The following is a 21277-nucleotide window of genomic DNA, read 5'->3' on the forward strand; positions in this document are numbered from 1 at the left end:
AGGCGGCTGAGTGTAGGGCAATCTCCAGCAGATCCTGATGGTTATGGATCTGAAGGCCTTGCCATCACAAAGAAGCTCTGTGTCATACAGAGAAAGTAGACCCCTCTGGTGGGCTCTGGACTACAGCTATTGATACCCACTCTACCTTTGGGGGAATTACACTGCGGGTTGGCCCTCTACCTCCAGAGGAATTGATGGGTGCAACAGGACTTTACCTATAATTTGTTTACATTATACCTCTTATTCTGAGTGGATAAGAACTGCTTGATAAAAGTACACTGGAAAGCTATATTCCTTGGGTTATACCCGTCTCTTCCCTGCCCCGCCCCCTGCCCGCTCAGAGTAGTGGCAACTAATTTAATTTCTCCTTCACATTCCTCCCACAGTAACTACAGTGTCAGTTTTGTATCTTTCAACCGAGATGATTCTGCTTCAGTACTTCTAATCATCTGAGCTGGAATGTTACAGTTTTATTCAGCCTCTTGGGTGAGCGTGAGGAGACACATACACAAACACTACACACAAGAGATTATTTTCCTTTTATTGCCTTAAACAGCAATGATTATTTCATATAGTTACAGAATTATTGCACATTTCAAACACTAGGGTGCCACTTCATGCCAATCTCTTACATTCTGAGACCTCTTACATTCTGTTCCAGTTTCCTATTGCTAGAGCCCCCGAAATTCTATGCCACAGCAGCACCCATCTACGCGGCAAGAGTAAGGAGAATTCTGCAGCTGGTTTCACTTTAGCACTGCTACAGCAACCCCAAATCACAAAGAATGACTGCTTGAAAGTCTCAAACCCTAAGTATCCACTTTTAAACTGCATTAGTCCAGGATCCCTGCCTTTTCAAATTCCATGACCATAAAATCATTCACAGCCTGTGGAATTTACTTAATCCTTTCATGGGATCTAAGTGTCTAACACAGAAATGTGTGTGTATATGTGTGTGTGTGTGTGTGGTTTAACTGGCATATTAAAAGGATTAAAAATCATCCCACTAACTCCATGAAAACCTGAACTAGCATTTTACAACTTTAAGTGTGGCATTCTCAATCCAGTGAGCAGGCAGGGTGCTTCGTACATCAGCACCAGGAATTATATAATTTCACCCAACAATGCAGTGCAAAACATGCGTAAATTTGATCTGCTTTTAGGGACTGCTCATTAAGCCCCAAATCCTTCCTTCACAGCCCAGCCTGTATATTTCAGCTGTCTGTGGGGGATATCAACACAGGAAGGAATCCAGATCAGGAGCATATGCAGGTTACTCAAATCTAATGGCTGCATTAGACTCCTCTCCATGCCCTTTCCCTGGCCCCAAGCTCCCAGCCTGTCAATGTCTCCCATTCGCACTTCCAGGGTCCTGCTGAACAGGGAAATCCCATGGAGCAGGACTTTTGTGCCAAATGGGGTGAACAAATTCTGCACTGCCTCCCATATCTTGCCACCCTTTCACAGCAGGCACAGTCTACTGCCTTGGGGACCTCTGCACACATGAGGAAGGGGACAGAATTTAGGTCCAAATCCTCGAAGGTATTTAGGAGCCTAGCTCCTATTGATTTCAATGGAAGGTAGACACCTACACACCTCTGAGGACCTCCTCATAAAGGATGATTTGAGGTGAGGGGTTTGTTTCGCTTGTGCAACAGCTGGCTGTTCCATCAATAAATCCTGTGCATTGCCTGGGATCTACAGGAGCTTAGGGCCCCCTGTGTCTCTCACCATCAACACAGGAGTCAACAGAGGTGCACTGGAGCCACGCTTGCCTGGCTTCCCTTCATCATGTCCCTAGGGCATTCTTAAAGGGGAGTTTCCCCAGCGCTGACCAAGGGATGGTCAAAATGTAGCCTCAGGCTTGAGGAAGAATAACTTGTATCTGTTCTGACATTCCTGCGTTTAACCCTCAGCCCAATCCTTCCCAATCATGGATGAACTTCTCTATGGAGGAGTCCCAGCAGATCTGGGGTATGAGGGTCAATGCTGATTTTCCCCAACCACAATAAAGGAATAATGGGGATCTGATCTGGCCTACTCACATTGGATTATGAGTGGAGAAAGACCTCGCACCTAGTTTTAGCATACACAGAGTCACAGAAATGTAGGGCTGGAAGGGACCTCGAGAGGTCGTCTAGTCCAGCCCCCTGCACTGAGGCTAGATCATCCCTGACAGGTGTTCGTCTAACCTGTTCTGAAAAACCTCCAATGATGGGGATTCCATGTTCAGTTTCTTAAAATTGGCAACACCTTTGTAGTAGCCTTTTTCATGCCTCTAAGCTCCCAGCCTGCCAGTCTCTCCCAATCTCACCTCCTATACCCAAGCACCCCTGCTTACTTTCTCCTGGTTTGTTTTTCCTATTTACCCAGCCTCTGGAAGACTGAGCAGCAGGCTAGTGATTCAGTGGTAAAGCCCATTGCCGTGGAACAGAAGAAAGCTACAGGTGTGCCTGCCACCAAGAGGGTCTATAATTCTTGTTCAGTGGCTCAGATAAACCTAAATAAATATTATCATGACTGAGACCTATAGAAATGAGAGATTAGATTAGATCAGTGGTGCTCAAACTTTGTACTGGTGACCCCTTTCACACAGCAAACCTCTGAGTGTGACTCCCCTTATAAATGAAAAACCACTTTTTTATATTTAACACGATTATAAATGGAGGCAACATGGAGTTTGGGGGTGGAGGCTGACAGCTCGCGACCCCCATGTAATAACCTCGTGACTCCCTGAGGGATCATGACCCCCAGTTTGAGAACCCCCGGATTAGAAAAAGGTACAATGTTAATTCCAAACATTTGTTTCCAGGAAGCTGACTTTTTGCTTAGCTTTTTCACCTCCCCACCCAGACTTGTATGGCTGATATAACAGCACTTTATTTGAGCCTCTCTGTCACACTGACATCTGACAACCTTGTTTAATAAATATGGCACATTATTATTACCCAACAATACCTAATGAGGAAATGCTGGAAACACTATGTGCCTCATGTTAATTTTAGATGACAGAAGCTAACAACAGACAACTACTTAAAACTCAGGGAAAGCATGTGTTTCTATTATCAAATTGAAAAAAAATCATGAAAACAATAATGTCAAAAGGTGTAAAAGAAACAAGGCCATTTAGAGCTACAGTTGCATCAGAAGCCAAAATCTGCTTCTTCTTACGTAGGTGTAAATCTAGAATAACCCCATTGACTTCAGTGCAATTATGCTGATGTAACAAAAAGCAAAATTTGGTCTTTCTGTCTCAGCATGAGCATTCCTGTAGCATACATACTGCACAGCAAGAGGGTCAGTGACAGAGTAGCAGTCGGCCCTTGAAAATTCACACACATTTAAACACATTTAGAAAATTAATATTATTGAAATGTTTTTAAAACAAGCATTGTTTCGATTTAGAGCTGTATACAAAATGTGAGCAGTACTGCTGCTCTGCATCATTCATCCCCAAAACAGCATTCGTCACAACAGGGATTCGGCTGAGAATCACGCAACTTTCTTCCAAGAACATGCTCCTGGATCTCTCTGCAGCCTCAAGATCATATATGGAATATGACCTTAAGTGAAGCTGTCATAGAGCATGCTCAGGAAATCAAAGAAGGGCCTCACCACAGCGGACGAGCTTCCTCAAGCAGGGTGGCTTTTAAAGTTGCAGTGGCTTTTTAGAGAAATAAATATATAGACTGGATTGAGTGTATCTTGATAATTCAAGCTGCCAAGTTCTAATAAAAAAATCCTGGTGAATCTGGATTAGTGCTCTGCAGGGGTTGAGCTCTCCAGTGCCAAAGCAATCTGTGGACTAGTCTGGAGTAAAGCCACAAGTATATTTAAATAGCCCAGCAAGGTTTATTCTGAATAGCGCAATCTATCAGGCAACCTTACATGTCAGTTTAGGCACAACTCATAGCAGTTAATCATGGATCCTTTATGCTAAATCATTCCCTGAATGTTGACATGCAAATTCACTACCCACTGACAAATTCACTACCCACTGACATCAATGGGATTTTGTGGGTAGAATCCACACTAGACATATCCTACTATGTGGGCTTGTCAGATCTCATAAATGAAACAGGGTCAGGCCCGGTCAGTATGTGTATGGGGCACCTCCATAGAAAATCCAAGGTGCCACCAGAAGTAGTGTTGCTAAGCCCGCAGTTAGTATTCTTTCTTCTCAGTCAGTACCGAAGGGATATCCTAGTAAGTGCTGGGGCACTGTGTTTTCGCGGAGGTGCTATTGTGAAGACAGGATATAAAACTGAGGTCCTGGCTGCATAGTGTAAGGGGACTGTTGCCCCCTTACTAACATTCAGTGGGGGTGTTTTAGTTGCTAGCTCCCAGTACTAAAAAGGGGGAAGGGTCGATGGGGAATCAGGACCCTGAGACTGACAGCCCCCAGGAACAATGGGGAGAGGCCAATGCTCCAGGTCAGCCTGAATGACAGGGCAGGCAGGCTAATCAGGGAGTCAGGAGGCCAGGGAGGTCCTGTCCTCCGTCCTCCATGTGGGCTGGACTTGCCTGGGTCAGACAGAATGGGGCTGAGCTAAGGAGAAACCAGGGGCCCAAGCTGAGCTGGGGAGCAGAGCTGGGCCATATCCAGAGAGAGCAGACCCTGTCCTGGGAGCAGAGCTGCAGCCCCAAAGCCAGAGGCACAGCCCAGAGAGCAGACTTGCCCTGGGAAGAAAGCTGCAGCAACCAGAGCCAGAGGGGCCAGCAAAGCAGCCCATGAAGCAGGTCAGTGCTGGGAGCAGAGTCACAGAAGCAGGCTGCAGAGCAGACCTGTCCTGGGAGCAGAGCTGTAGCAACCAGAGCCAGCGAAGCAGCCCAGGGAGCTGGAGGCAGAGCAGCAGCAGGAGTAGCAGTGCTAAGACAGAGTGGTGGGGCTGGAGCAGTCCAGAGCTGGGTGCAATGAGCAGCTGGGAAGAGCGAGGGGGACCCTGGGCAGTGGGCCCAGCACAGGGAGATGCCTCAGCCAAGAGGCTCTGCAAGCCAGGCTTGGATCGTAACCCCGACAGGGTGGGGGTGACACTGGGAAGAAGTGTCCATCCCTGCAGCACAGCCAGGGCCTGAGAAGGAGGCCTGGGACTTACAAGGAACAGACTGAACTGCCCTGACATTCCAGAGACACTGTTTGTGATGTTCCCTGCCACAGAGCGGGGTGATGTGTTTCCTTTAACCTTTCCCATTTTCCCTTATTCTTTTTAAAATTAATTGTTGATTAAATAACTTGCATTTGCTTTAAATTGTATGTAATGGTCAGTGGGTCAGAGAAGTACCCAGTGCAGAGAGAGTACCCCAGAGCGGGGACACCCTAGCCCCTGTCCTAGATGACCACAGCAAGGTTGGGGGTAGAGCCCCTCAGGAATCCTGGGCCCAGCCTTGTTGGGATTACGAGGACGCTGCCAGACAGGAGAGTGGAAGGGGAGTCCTCAAGGGCAGGGAGACCACTGGGTAAAGGAAATGGGAGCGAGGACTCAGATCCTTTCGCTAGCCCACTTCACCAGGGTAGTGCAGAAGCCAGGAAAGTTCCCCACAATAGTGGGACTATTCCCCCGCTTACAATAGGGTCCTTAAAGAGACTATGTCACTTTTTGCATGAGCAAGGAGTGCAAGCCCTTGTGTCCTGGATACATAACAATTGGATAATTTTATTTTACCTCCCAAAATTTCCTTGGTAATTCCAATGGATGCAATGCTATATTTTCTACTCTACCCTCCTGTATGTTTCCAAGCAATTTTTAAAGGGTGCTGTGTACATTCCAGCGACAGGGAGGGTGAGCCTCATAAATACAATTCATAATATGTTTGTAAAATTTGTTAGACACTGGGATCTTTGGTAAAAGATTTCTTGTTGTTATTGTTGTTATGATAAAATGTAATGGAAGATTAATAAGCATGAAATATGCTGGCTCCTAAACTCAGTCCCAAACTCTCTGCTATGGAGATCAGAAGTCAGGAGTGGTGAACCTAGTTACTTTCTAGCAACTGCATCTTGCAAACACATGAACTGGGGTTGACAGAAACCAGAGACAGCTATGATGACTAGTGCTCCTCCAGTGAAGATAAGATTATGTTAATGTGGGATGTTTTAGAGGGAGAAAGGGTGGATTCCCTTAGGACTTCAAGAGCCTTTCCCCTTTACACCAAATTAAAACATCATAAAATGGAGCTATTCACATACAGGAGGAGATAACTTAGCTATTCCCAACACTGTTTATGTTAAACATCAATTTAGTGCACTATAATAAAATAATGAAGCCAGGATTTTCAAAAATTGGTGCCAAACATTAGGCTCCCAAGTCCATATTTGGGCACCTAAATACAGCGGCCTGGTTTTCAAACATACTGTGCACCTAGAACTCCCTCTGGCTTCACATGTCCTTGAAACAGCTTTTCCACAGGTTATCTGAGAAGGAGAGCGAGGAGAATTGCTTGGCTAAGGTCAGGGTACTCTTTTCTTTCTCAGTCTCCCATGCATACCTCTCTGATGCCTACACATCTCCTCCCCAACCCCCACTTCTAGTTTTTCAATAGGAAGCCAATTCAGTGCTCTGACTAGAGTGCTCTGATGTGTGTGTGTGTGTGCGGGGGGGAGATAAAGTAGAAAAACAGGATGACCTTTCCTACAGAAACCCCATGGTTTTGACTCAAAAACGTGGGTTCTCTCCTAAGGCTGTCCCTGCCAGGCAGGGCCCCGGAAAGGCCAAAAGTTGGACTTGCAGGGCATATAAACAAGCTTTTAAACTTCCATGCTGAGAACCTGCATGCCGTGTTTTATCTCTGAGCATATTAAAGCAGATAAGCTGCAAGGTTTATATTGTAAACACAGTCCAATTGTTAACTACTGCAGTGCTAACTGGTGCTACTGTAATGCTGCAACATAGTTCGTCCTAGCTACAAAAATCCACAGCACCCTAGCACCGAGGGGCTGGTCTAGCTGTAATCAAAACAGAGGCACAGCTTCAAGAGAGGCTGTCCATGCTCTCTCCTTGGACTGTCTGGGTTATGTCATAGAAAAATACAATCAATGTACCTTTGATCAATGGAATGGGGTGGTGACAGGTACTCTTAATTCACTGTTGTTAGTGAGTATTGACAAGCTGGTAATGATCATGCTGCGGTGTGTCACTCATGCTGTGGGCATTAGCATTCTTTAAAGGTCAAAAAACAAATCCTTTAAAAAGGCAGAATTCCATACAATGAAGGTAGAATGCAGGCCTCACAAAGTTAAAGCTGTATGCATTTGAGTAAGTGAGCCTCTTAGGGCTAACACCGGTATAGCTGTCCACATTATTAGCAAGTTCACCAACCTAAGGGTGTTAAAACAGCAGCCACTTCTGTACATACACATACATGTATATACGAAACTGGTGTATACGTAATTCCTGGCTCTTGGGCAGAGACGATGTCATTTTAAAAGATTAAAATTCATCCCTTAAGCTTTGAACCTACAAACTGATCCACCTGGGCACCTACACAGAATCTTAATATCTTCAGTAGGGTGCCACACTGGTGTAAGGATCCATCGGTTTGCAGAATCAGGATCTTATCATTTATTTTTAAAATATTTCTATTATTTTAACTTTCCCACTTAATTTAAAATGTGGAACACAATTAGTCATGTGTGGAGTGGAGGTAGAAGAGGGGACAGTCAGTTTCTGGGGTGGGGGGAACAGGAGGAAATGATAGTTATAAGAAACACAGGAAACAACAACAAAAGGATACTTACTCTGTGAGACTCTGACCAGCTCAGTCACACTGAAAACACCTGATGTGACAAAACTGTCCTGGAAGCCCAAATGTCCTACAGAACAAATAGAATGAAAGAATTTTGATGAGCGTTAAGCATTTAATGACAGTATTCTCAAATACTTTAGTTTCATTTAGATTTAAACTGTGACACCTAATTTCCCACTTAGCACAAATTATTATTTATGGAGGTGGGTAACTAGTCATACAGCTATGTAGGCTATTTTATGGTTTGTATCTGGAGGTTAAGAAAGCTAACATGACACATCAGCAGGGAGTTTTCTAGATGTTAAAGCATCTCAACAGGAAATCTGAAACAAAAGATGGTTAATATATGGTTACCTTAAATGACCCCTAACGACTTAACAACTGAAATTAAAATACTGTACCTAGGAATCAGACAGGACAGCTAAATTCTATAATCGTTTTAAACATTATTCTCTAAAGAAACATCTGATCAGGATTATCTACCCATTCATTCAAACAAAACAAGATTTAAAGATGTACTCTTCATTTTCTGAGGTTACACTAGGGAAATCTTAAAATAGCAGCTTTTTTTTTTTAAAAAAACAAACCTTTAAAATGAATGCCTTTCCCATAAAGAAGAAAAATTCTAGCATTTAAAACAAGCTTTGCAGAAGAAAAAATAAATCTCTGCATAAGAAAAGCATTAACTTTAAGCCTTGGAATTTCTTTGAGACAGGGTATATGTTTCCCTGCCTGTTTCATTTGTGTAAGGCATGACTCTACATTTTATATCAAAATGTTGTTACACTTCACATAATGGTATTTTCCTATTTCTCTGAAAACATGTCTATCACCAAATGTTAATTCAATTTCATGGGCATAATCAATTACAAAGCAAGCAGCTTTCAAACTCAAAACCAAGTGCAAGTAAGTGTACATAGCTGGATTTACAGTTCATACAGTACATATCAGGACTTCAATTAGAGGTCTGGAGCTAGCAGGCCAGGCTGACCTCTTGCTTTTGAAATCAGGGTCAAGGGAGAAATCTCCGGATAAAGGGATTATTAAAAGAACTGTAAAGTCGTATTTGTTCACAGGATAAGTGGCATACCTTTTAAGGTTGTCCTACTTAAAGTCACTGATTCCAATGCACGCACACACATATTATTGAATGTTTTATAGGGGCACCATCTGCCTTACATAGTTAACTGTCTCTCAGATACAGTATTATATAATTATATTTATACAGTACACTATACACTACTGGAATTATAATTTTGTGTCTATATGTCCCTCTATGTGTGTGTTTGTATTACATATGTACACAAATATATTCACAAATCTGTCACGATCCAATAGTTTACAGCTAAATTACTCAAATGTACTTCATGTTAAAACGTAACCCAAATAAATCTCTCAATCTACTAGCATGAATTTTTTTGAATTTTTGAGGGAAAGAAACTTTGAATATTTTAAGGACAGGTTTCAGAGTAGCCGCTGTATTCGCAAAAAGAAAAGGAGTACTTGTGGCACCTTAGCTCAAATAAATTGGTTAGTCTCTAAGGTGCCACAAGTCCTCCTTTTCTTTTTGAATATTTTAAGTGCATAAAATGCCAAAGTAGAAACTGAGTGGGTTTTTTTTCATTTTCTCAACTAAAAAGTAGATTTCAGAAAATGTATGTGATTGTGCCTGGCTCAGTTTGCATTTTTCAATAATAAAGTTCATAATTGAATCATTTTTCTTTTTAAAAGTGGGTAATTAGTCTAATAGAATATGTTCATTGGCAATTTCCTGAGTATTTTTAATATGAGAGTCTACTTTTCATATACTGCAGCAGATTTGTTTACTGGATTAAAAGATCTATGAATTAAAAATAATTCTCTTAGGTCCTCACTTCAATGGGACCACTCAGACACCTAAAGTTAAGCACATGCTTAAGTGCTTTGCTGGATAAGGGCCAGAATGCTCAGTACATGGCACCATCAAGCCCTTGGTAGGTCTGATAACAATGGACTACACTGGTTCTGCCTGTTGTGTCCACTGGCACCTTTGTTTGCCTGACAGGCTGTAACAAAGGAGATCCTATTGCAATAATGGTTAGGGTGTGATTTAAAAATACACAAAAGCAAGAACATTCACAATGAAGGTAAAACATTGGGCTCATTCTCAAAGTGTTAGTTCACTCGTGAGTGTGTGTGTGTGTGTGTGTGTGTTTAGAGGACTGTAGGTGCGATTGAACAATAGTGCAAAGCCTGACAAGATTTTCAGTCTTAATTGGTGAAAATAAATATTTATTGGTTGAGATTTTTTAATTGAATTATACATTCATACATGATTAGGAAATCGGGGCCCTTACTCACACCATTCAAATCCTGACTCATATGAGCTGTTCTCTTGCATAGGCCCTGATCCTGCAATCTGATCCATGCATGCATAGATACGTAGTGCCCCATTGAGTTTAGTGGACTCCGTGCAGGCCTAAAGTTCTGCCTACATGATTCCGATTGCAGAACTAGGGCTTAGGTTTCTAAAATTGTGATGATAAGTGCAACAAAAAAGAGGAAAAAATGAAGGGAGCTCACCAAACAAATGACAAAGGAATGGCCAGGACATAGTATAATTAACAAGAAAAGCTGTAAAAATGTAATTTTTTTGTGCCTGCTAAAAAATGGCAAAATGGAAAAATGTCTTTCAGAGACACTGTATCAATTTGGCTGTTCCACTTAATTGTGAATAAGAAAAAAAATTAGGTAAAGTTATTAAGTAATTCCAAAAGCAGATGTTAACATTAAAAGATCCTTAATTGAAAAGAGGATTAAACATCCTAAAGTCTGCAAGATTTATTTCTAATGCAGCGCTTTTCTGAAATATATGCAAAATTATACTTTTGTTAAATACCCCTAAGATAGGAAGTTGAAATTGCTGTTCATGAACTGGTTATCTCTCCAGTTTTGTACCTCAATCATATTTGGGTAGTAAAGCTGGTGTTTAAAACGAGGAGTAGATAATCCTTATTCAATTTACCAAAAACTATTCATTCACTGAAGTTCTATGCATAAACTAGGGCACTTGGACACCTAAGATAGGCCCTGATGCAGCAAAGCCCTAGAGCATACGCTTAACTGTAAGCATGTGCTTAAGAAAAGCACATGCTTAATTAAATGCTTCGCCAAATAGGAATGGGCTTACTCAAGTGCTTAAACTTAAACAGGTGCTTAAGTGCTTTCCTGAATCAAGGCTTTATGTCCAAAGCAACTCCCACTGAAATTAGTGGGAGTCTTTCCATTGATTTAAATCGGAGTTGGATCGGGGCATGAAAGAATAAACCCTAGGTTTCAGTACTTCGCTGTAAGTCAGATTTATGGGGATGATAATTTTTTTCTGGAGGAAGTAAGAAAATAATAAAGTTAGCTGAATAAGGTATATAATAATACCAATCAGTAAATAGGTTTCAGAGTAGCAGCCGTGTTAGTCTGTATTCGCAAAAAGAAAAGGAGTACTTGTGGCACCTTAGAGACTAACCAATTTATTTGAGCATAAGCTTTCGTGAGCTACAGCTCACTTCATCGGATGCACAAAAGCTTATGCTCAAATAAATTTGTTAGTCTCTAAGGTGTTAGTCCTTTTCTTTTTGCGAATCAGTAAATAGTATCTTAGTACCTAGTACACTCTTGGTATTATACAAATAATATGCATACATAACACCACCACCACAGTAAAAGCAATTCACTTTAGCTTGATGGTGACAGTGTAATTATGTAAAATGTAATCCTATAAATTACATTTTCTTCATTTTGGGTTCAAACATTACCCCAATAATGTAGGAGCGAAAACAAGTCTACGTTTAAGGAACCAAATTCTGATCTTCCATCATGTGATGGGGCGTCCACCCCACAGAGGGTTGAAAGGGATTAAGGTGGCCAGGCAGGCCAATTAACTCCACCAGGTGCACCTGGAGGAGGAGCCAGGGAGCACACCACTAATTAGAAGTAGGTTCAGCGGGGCTGGAACAGGCAGGGCCAGTATAAAGCCCTGGAGCTGTGAGCATCAAGGAGGCTGTATGAAGGCAGGGAAGCAGGCTGCAGTTACGCCCTGTGTGGAAGGAGTTGGGAGCCTGGCCAGCCCAGAGAGGGGAGAAGCCCAGGAAAACAGCAACAAGGGGTCAGACTGTGTAGAGACCATGGCTACTTGTTATAGGGTCCCTGGGCTAGAACCTGGTGTAGAGAGCGTGCTTGGGTTCCCCTACCAGCCAATGGGGAGTGGCAAGGGCATTGGAGATGCCAGCCATTCAGAGGGTCTGGAAGGACTTTGAATTCTCCAGAAGGGGAGGACCTTAGTGACCTGGCCAGAGGGCCAAGCCATGAAGAGGAAATGGCAGATCTGAGAGTGAGTGGGGCCACACGGCGAGACAGGATGAGGCAAGACATCACCAGAGGGCGAGCATAAGCCTGGCGGAGCTAATTCCCAGGACGGCCAGCAGGAGGTGCTGCTAGCGATGAGTGAACCCCGTGACATACCAGTTATGTGCAAGTCCATTTCCACTGACCTTAACATAGTTTTCCAGTTTTACATTGGTGAATGTGAGATCAGAATTAAGCCTCAAGGTCTCATTCCATTTGCTCTGTGTTATTAAGTGAATTCATATAAAGATTGAGTCAATGGAGGCTTTGTGTGTACAAAAGCCAAATACATTGCCTCCCAATATTTAGTGTACATGGAGAGTCACCTTTGTATTCCTAATTAATGCCCAGGAAGGGAGTCTCAGATGTAGGAAGATTACAGATCAAGCACTTGCATTGTAGTTTGAGAAAATCACAACTGAAGCATTTACTTTTATCTGGAAATATAGTAAGCTCATCAGGTCACTGTTCCTTAACCACATACCAAAAAATGTTTTCATTGTACTAATGTTCAAAGTGTTACTGCTGTTTAAAAAGTTTCCCTTATATTATTAATTATTATTCTTATTATTTATTAAATGATTATATAGTGCCATAAGTGTATGTGGTGCTTTGCAAACAAAGCATGTTCTCTGTAATTTGAACAATAATATACCGTGAAAGAGTTAATCCACTGAAGATGAAAAAGTCCAAATTCAGTTCTTTCACTTGCACTGGACAGTTTGACGACGTATTATAGTATTAATTTGAAGAAACAGCTTTCTGGGAAACTTTGATTCACGCTCAGTATTTTGAAATTACGAAACAAGTTCCTATACTAGGACTGAAACAATTTATAAAGCCCTATTCATGTCAAGCATCTTACTGTACATAACCATCTTAAAACCTTAAAATAGTAATAATCAATTAGGGCTTCAAGCCTATTATCTTAACCAAATGCCTGACTAAAAAGGAAATCCCTCTCCACTCAAAGTGCAATTTGATTCCTCTTGGTTCTATCCTCCACCTAGATAACCCTCTGTTTCACAAAGTGTTGAGTAACTAATTAATATTGCTTAGAATATACACATCTGTACACCAGTGCAAGGAGCCCAGGTTACAAAATGGAGGAACTGGAACTACTGGTGCAGGAAGTGAAACCAGGTATCAGAGGGATAACGGAAACATGGTGGAACAGTAGTCATGCCTGGAGTACAGGCACTGAAGAGTTTGTGCTGTTCAGGAAAGACAGAAATAAAGGTAAAGGTGGTACAGGAGCATGTATATTAATGATGAGGTAGGAGACTGTAAAGAAATTAGAAGTGATGGAATGGATAAAACAGAATCTGTATGGGTCAAAATCACTTTGGGGGAAGAAAGCTAGCACTGGTTACACTGGGATTGTCCCTGGGTTATGCTACAGACCCCCCAGGATCTGATATGGATATGGATAGATATATCTTTAATATTCTAGTGAACTGAATACTACTGGGAATGTTGTGATTATGAGAGACTTTAATTTCCCATATACAGATTGGAGGACAAGTGCTACTTATAATAGTTGGGCCCAGATATTCCTGGATGTGATAGCTGACAGATTTCTTCACTAAATAATCACCGAACCAACATGAAATGACGCAATTTTAGATTTACTATTGGCGAGTAATGAGGACCTCATAGAAGAAGTAGTTGTAGAGGACAACCTTGATTCAAGCGATCATGAGCGAATTCAGTATAAACTAAATGGAAGGATAAACAAAAATAGATCTGCAACTAGGATCCTTGATTTAAAAAGGGCATATTTTAAAAAATTAAGGGAATTAGTTAGGGAAGTGGACTGGACTGAAGAACTCAAGGATCTGAATGTGGAGGAGGCTTGGAATTACTTTAAATCAAAGTTGCAGAAAGCATCTGAAGCCTGCATCCCAAGGAAGGGGAAAAATTCGCAGGGAAGGATTGCAGACCAAACTGGATGTCCAAGCATCTAGGTTATTAAGAGAAAGCAGAAAGCCTACAAGATATGGAAGTTGTGATGGATTGGCTATGCCTTGGAGATCAGAAGGGTAGGGAAAAAATGAGAACTGACAAAAGCCAAGCAGAATTAAGCCTCGCAAAGGTAATTAAAACCAGTAGCAAAAGATTCTATAGCCATATAATTAAAAAAAAAAAAAAAAAAAGGAAAGAAAAAGTGGGACCACTAAGCACTGAATATGGGGTGGAGATTAAAAGTAATCGAGGCATGGCCCAACACCTACATGCATACTTTGCCTCCATTTTTAAAAAGGGTAATAAGGAGCTTAGGGGTAGTGTTAGGGTGGCTAATGGAAATGAGGATATGGAAGTAGAAATTACAGTATCTGAGGTGGAAGTCAAACTCAAAACAGTTTAACGGGACCAAGTCAGAGGGCCTAGATAATCTCCATCCAAGAATATTAAAGGAACTGGCACATGAAATTGCAAACCCAATAGCAAGGATTTTTAATGAATCAGTAAACTCGAGGGTCGTGCCCTATGGCTGGAGAATTGTTGATATAGCACTTATTTTTAAGAAAGGGAAAATAAGTGATCCAGGAAATTACAGGCTCATTAGTTTGACCTCCATTGTATGCAAGGTCTTGGAACAAATTTTGAAAGCGAAAGTAGTTAAGGACATAGAGCAGGGATGTCCGAGCTGCATGCAACTCTTTTACAGTTAAAGTGCGGCTCACGGAGTGCCCAGCCCCCCATTCTCTACCTACCAGACTGGGGAGCGGGGGAGCTCAGGGAATCTGCCCTGTAGCAGGGTGGTGGGGCTAGCGGCTTTGGCCCCGCAGGAGGCCCCTGCCAGGGCTCGGGGGTTTCATCAGGAGTGGGGCTGAAGCCACAAGCCCTGGCAGGCATACCCAGCTCTCCAACTTCTAAGAATTGTCGTATGCGCCTGTGGCTCAGAAAGTTTGGCCACCCCGACATAGAGGTAAACAGTAAACTGGGATAAAATACAACACAATACAAAAGGGAGATTGTGCCAGAATAACCCGATCTCTTTCTTTGAGCAGATAATTGATTTTTTTTATGCAATAGATCTAATCTACCTGGATAAGGCATTTGATACAGTTCCACATGGAAAATTATTAGTTAAATTGGAGAAGATGGGGATTAATGTGAGAACTGAAAGGTGGATAAAGAACTAATTAAAGAGGACACTACAACGGATCATACTGAAAGGTGAACAGTCAGGATGGAAAGAGTTTACTAGTGGAATTCCTCAGGGATCGGTCTTGGGACCAGTCTTGTTTATCATTTTCTTTAATGACCTTGGCACAAAAGGTGGGAATATACTAATAAAATTTTGGAGTGACTCAAAGTTGGGAGTTATTGCCAACACTGAGGAGGACCCGAATATCATAAAAGATCTGGACAACTTGAAAACTGGACTAAAAGAAATGGGATGAAATTTAATAGTGCAAAGTGCAAGGTCATAAATTTAGGGACTAACAATGAATTTTTTTCCTATATGCTGAGGACGTATCAGATGGAAGTGACAGGAGGAGAAAGACCTGGGTGTCTTGGTTGATCACAGGGTGATTATGAGCCATCAATGTGATGTGGCTGTGAAAAAAACTAATGCACTCCTAGGATTTATCAGGTGAGTTATTTCCAGTAGAGATAGGGAAGTGTTATTACCATTATAAAAGGCACTGGTGAGCCCTCATCTGGAATTCTGTGTATAATTCTGGTCTCTCATGTTTAAGAAAGATGACTTCAAACTGGAATAGGTGCAGAGAAAGGCTACTAAGATGATCAGAAGGCACTCAAGAAGCTTGGCTTCTTTAGCCTAACCAAACGAAGGCTGAAGGGAGATAAGATTGCTCTCTATAAATACATCCAAGGGATAATGACCAGGGAGGGAAAGTAGTTATTTAAGTGCCAATGTTGACACAAGAACAAACTACAAAGTAGCCATCAGCAAGTTCAGGTTCAAAATTAGAGGAAGGTTTCTAACCATCAGAAGAGTGAAGTTTTGGAACAGGCCTTCCAAGGAGAGTAGTCAGGTGAAAAAACCTAACTGGTTTCAAGAGTGAGCTTGATAATTTTCTGGAGGGGATGGTTTGATGAGATTGCCTGCAATGGCATGTGGCCCATCTGGGATTGCTAGTAGTAAATATCCCCAACGGCCAGAGATGGGACTATAGACAGGGAGGTCTCTGAGTTACTACAGAGAATTCTTCCCTACATGTCTGGCTGGTGGGTTGAGATGCTCAGGGTCCAGCTGATCACCATACATGAGGTTGGGAAGGAATTTCCCCCCAAGTCAGATTGGCAGAGACTCGAGGTTTTTCACCTTCCTCTGCAGTGTGGGGCATAGGTCACTTGCAGGTTTAAACTTGAGTAAATGATGGATTCTCTGTTATATGAAGTCTTTAAATCATGATTTGAGGACTTCAGTAACTCAGCCAGAGTTTAGAGGTCTATTAAAGGAGTGGGTGGGTGAGTTTCTGTGGCCTACTATGTACAGACTAGATTATCACAATGGTGCCTTATGGCCTTAAAGTCTGTGAGTTTATGAGTCTGTATCACCAACCACTGACACCTTGAAAGACAAAATAATTGAGAACTCTCCTCACCAGACTGCTCAGTGGATTAACTTTTATCTAACTGTATTGTGGTGTCAGGATAGGTGTGGTAGAACTTAGGCTTGATCCTCAGTCATGTTCTTTCTCGCAGCAAAAGCAAACAAATAAAAGGAAGGATAGAACATATATGCATCAAGTGATATCTTCATATAAGGTGTTTATGCTCTGCAAGTCTTGTGGAGACTACACATCCCAGCATGCAATTCTCCACCTTCACCTGAATACCCTCTACAGTCAAGATGGACCACTGCATTCTGGGACCTGTAGTCTATATGGACCACAGTACTCTATGAAAAATAAAGGTGACTGTAATCCATTTTATTTTTTAACGTTATAGTCTGCACTGGACCACTGCATGCAACTCTGGTTAATGCTAACCCGAGGGATCAATTTTATTTTTCCTCATACAAAATATGTTCTGTAAACCCATAAATTATAAACTTTAAAAGATGGCTCAATTAAATCTTTAAAATAAATGACTTTTTAAAAAAGAGTTCAAACTAGAAATTAGCCATGATTTTAATTCTGATACAGAAATCTCATTTTTCCCCTTTTTCTACTTGCACCCTTCCAGCCCCAGTCTTGTTTTGGCTACAGTTACTTCTAAGTTTAATTTTTATTGTCATAGCAATAATTAACCATGGTTATTTTATTACACAGTCAAATGACATATTTCCTTACAAAATAAATGCTAGGCCACAAGTCCCCTATGTCATTATTCTTTGAAGCTTGCCTACTCAGCTTTAGTACAGAGTTTTTAAGAAGCACCAGAAAATTCTTTGTGGAATGTAACAGAATGAATTAGACTGTCCAGGGCATGTCGTGTTAGTACAATAGAGGAACACTTTTAAGACTTTAAAGTCATGTAATACAATTCTAGGCTGGATCTTTCTTGTTGAAAAAAGTAGAATGGGAGTGACTGAAAGAGAAAAGGGCCAATATTTGACAACAGAAATCAGCATAACCTTTTAACAGCAGCAGTCATGGATGACTGCCCTTTGACCCTGAGAGATTATGTGGGATTTCAATGACAACAGCTGGAAGTGAGCATGTGTGAATAGAAAACACAGATCTGAGGCCTAATACAAAAGACTGCAGAATCCCTGCCCAGATCAGAGTGTTGATTAGAAATTGTTTCCTGGTCCTGGCTTAATAGAGTGTGATAATGAAAGTTTTGTTAACCCTTCACACCATGCAAAATCACTGATGAATTGTGGGGGATTTTCAACTCCAAAATTCCTGAATTGAACGGAAGAGAACAGTATGGTTCCACAAAACTTCTTGATATTGTGGGCCAAGCTGAAACACCCATACTCAAACTGAATAGGACCTTGGTCTGTGCGGAGTCCCACTGGTTTAATGGGATTTGAGGGCTTGATCCAGCATCCACTGATGAGCGTGGAAGGATTCTCATGATGTTAATGGGCCCTACACTTGACAAAAGGTCCTATCCAATGTAAGGGTTTGCGGAATTGAGTAATATTGGGGTTTCCTCACTGAGGCCTGTGAATTTGGCAACTCTGGTTGCAGCCAGTGTCATATTCCGTAAGAGATGCAGGGGAGTTCATGGTGCTTGTAGTCTCTAGGAGCTCCAGTCATAGATCGAGACTTCTGGTGCTAAGCACTGTACAAATACAGAATGAAAAGACTGTCCCTGCCCCAAAGAGCTTACAGTCTCCCTGTAGAATGTGCTCAGCATTTCACAGGATCACTGCCCAATGAAAGACCTGCAAGTCCATGTTTAAGAACCTGTGAAGCCCTGCACTATGGAAACAAGACAGTTTGTCCTGGTGTTTTATTGCCTAAAATTATTACAGAGGTCATAGACACTTTTTCTCTAACTATTTAACAAATAGATACAATTTTTGCGATAATGAAAACTATTAAGAAAAATCACAATTTCAGTAAACAAATTCTCAACAGTTACTACTGTCTAGGGCCCTACATCTCGGAAAACAACAGATGTCTTAAATTAGCATATTTATCTGTTTCAGGTCTTCAATCCAAAAAGGAAATGTTAAAAAAAAAAGAGCAAATGTCATAAATGGTCATATTAATTTGGCAGCTGATGAGATAATATGCTCCTCAGACCCTTTCAAAGTAAATGAGATGAAATCTACATAAGGATAATCATTTTGGAATATTTATGGCATCTGACAATAAAGAGTAATAAAAAGAAAAGCCTCCCCCTTGCAAATAATAATATTAAGGAGTTATTTATCTTCATTTCTTATCTAGGTTGGTTACAACAACAACTGTGATCTCCTAGGTCTCTGCAGTGATATTACATATTCAGCTTTATTGTCCCAAGACTGGCTCAGTGACTGAGTGAACACAAAAAGGGACTACGAGGTAATCCTGGGCAGACTGATGAATAACTGCTTTTTTAAGTGGTTGGTGATGCCATGTGATGCCACAGAACACTCAGGATGCTTGGCACCGGTAAAATAGTACCTGTGTGCTGGTGGGCGAAATGGAAGAGGAGGGGTACTGTCACGTTCAGGCTGATGTCCCTGGCATGAAGAAATATGGCAAGGGTACTTTAACCCCATAGTCTCAAAAGAAGCTGCTGTTCCCTTTCAAGATGCGAAATGTCACTTAGTCTGTAACTCATGATATCATGTTTCATGTCAATTGATCATATTTTGGTTTTATGTTTATATTCCAGATACAGTTTGAAAACACTGGTTTCCACAAGTAACACCAGATCCTGCCAATTATTACTCATGTGAGTATTCCTTACTCACCGTGGGCCCAATCTTGTTCTTACTAAAGTCAATGAGAATTTTGCCATTGACATCCACAGGTGCAGGGTTGGGCCCTCATGGCATCCTACTGACTTCAGTGTAACTATTCACATCCATGAATAAGAGTTTGCAGGATAAGGATCTGGAAATGTAGGCCATAAGAATAATATAAGGCCAAATTCTGGTTTTATTTAAACTGATGTTAATTCAGAGTAACTTCACTGATTTCACTACACCAACTCAGATCAGAACTGGACCTATATTATTGTTTGCATCAATATTACTGGGGGAATTACATTGGTAGGCACTGGGTGTACAAGACCAACATGAAAATAACCTGAAAGTTATTTAAAAATGGTTTGGAACATTTACATATTCAAAATAATCAAGAAGTGAAATAGGCACATTTGTTTCAACTCCTTGTTTATAGCACTGCAGCCCCTCCCTCCTTTAAATCTTCCTCTAACCATAGTGATGTTTATTGAATACCTGTCATTTCTCCAGCAGCATGTGCCAACAGCAGCTCACCAGTGCCAGGCTGCATGAAAACCCTTCTGTTTCCTATTCTCCAAGGGGCTCCATTAGATCAACTACTCACCATACCCAATACACTGAAACCCATAAATTTGCAAATACTGCAGTCAAAATTCTTAACAGAAAACTGCACCCATTTTGCCCAGCACAGCATACTGAAAAATCACACGGTGAGAAGCATTTCTCACCATGTGTAAACCGTCAATTTGATTTGAAATTAAAATTTTTGATTAACACGAGCATTTCTGAGCCTCCTGCTGGCAGCAGCCCTATTGCTGAAAAGTGACATGATTTGTGACACACATGCTGTACAGAAGTCCCATGCCAGTGATTGTTAAACCCATTTTCATTCTGCTTTAATACTGGTATGGCACTCAGGAAAAGAAGATAAATATTCAGGGGGAAATGGAAGGGGGGGTGCTGTTAAATGCTAACGTTCTTTTTCTGGGTGGCAAAGCAGTATTAAAACAACATGGAAAATGGCATGGGGGTCCTATAAGCCACAAGTCCTGTCTCTTTTCAGCAATAGGGTCCATCAGCAGGAGGCTAAGAAAAGTCCATATTAAGTAGAAAACCTTATTTGAACTCTCCTTGACATTTCATTTCAGTGGGAGATGCTTTTTGCTAATAAATGCTGATGGGCTATACAGATGGGTGTAGCTTCATCCTAATTCCGCTGGCAACTCCAGCATCAAACCATGATCTCTCATGTGCCATAGGCATGATATTGTAGCTTCCATACTAGCCTATGCTATTTTCTCCTGTTTAGCTTGTTCTCCAATGATATAAATGCTGGATAGATGAATACTTAAAGCAGAAGAAACTTTTGTGATTATTAAGATTTTTGTGATTGTTAAGATTTTTAAACCCTGGAATCTGTTCTTGCAATCACTACAAATTAGTGAGGAAGATTTTCCTGAGTGTAACAATCTGTAAAGTGAGCATAAGAAAATTAGGACACTTGTGTTGACCTTTTTTTCAGGTCTTTGAAATTCTCATATAAAAGATAAAAGTACGTTGGGGATTTTTGCAAACGTATGGCAGTGTTGCTACCACTAGTGTCTGACTCATCTGTGACACCTGTATATTTTTCAGGGTAGAGGATTTTTTTCCAGTACTGTAGTGCTCTGAAGAAGTTTATCACTAAACAAGTGTCAATAAGATTCATTTTCGAGCAAAAAAACAGCTTTGATTATTTCTACCCTCATTTCTCAACTCCAAACAGTCTCTCACATTGAACGCTCGGCTTTATTAGACTGTTTATTCCTGGTAAACATAGAG

The 21277-nt window shown here is 41.3% G+C and overlaps 1 protein-coding gene across 9 annotated transcripts in view; it reads right to left on the bottom strand.

The window, feature by feature from the left end:
- NFIA (nuclear factor I A) overlaps window positions 1-21277 on the bottom strand; it is a 469138-nt gene that overhangs the window by 103366 nt on the left and 344495 nt on the right. For all 9 annotated transcript variants that reach the window (XM_075131796.1, XM_075131795.1, XM_075131792.1 and 6 more), the window contains exon 4: window positions 7736-7810. In XM_075131796.1, coding sequence (XP_074987897.1) covers window positions 7736-7810 — 75 coding nt within the window. The remainder of the gene's footprint in view (window positions 1-7735; window positions 7811-21277) is intronic.

The sequence above is a fragment of the Caretta caretta genome, chromosome 8, assembly GCF_965140235.1.
Source record: "Caretta caretta isolate rCarCar2 chromosome 8, rCarCar1.hap1, whole genome shotgun sequence".
NCBI classification, from domain to species: Eukaryota; Metazoa; Chordata; order Testudines; family Cheloniidae; genus Caretta; species Caretta caretta.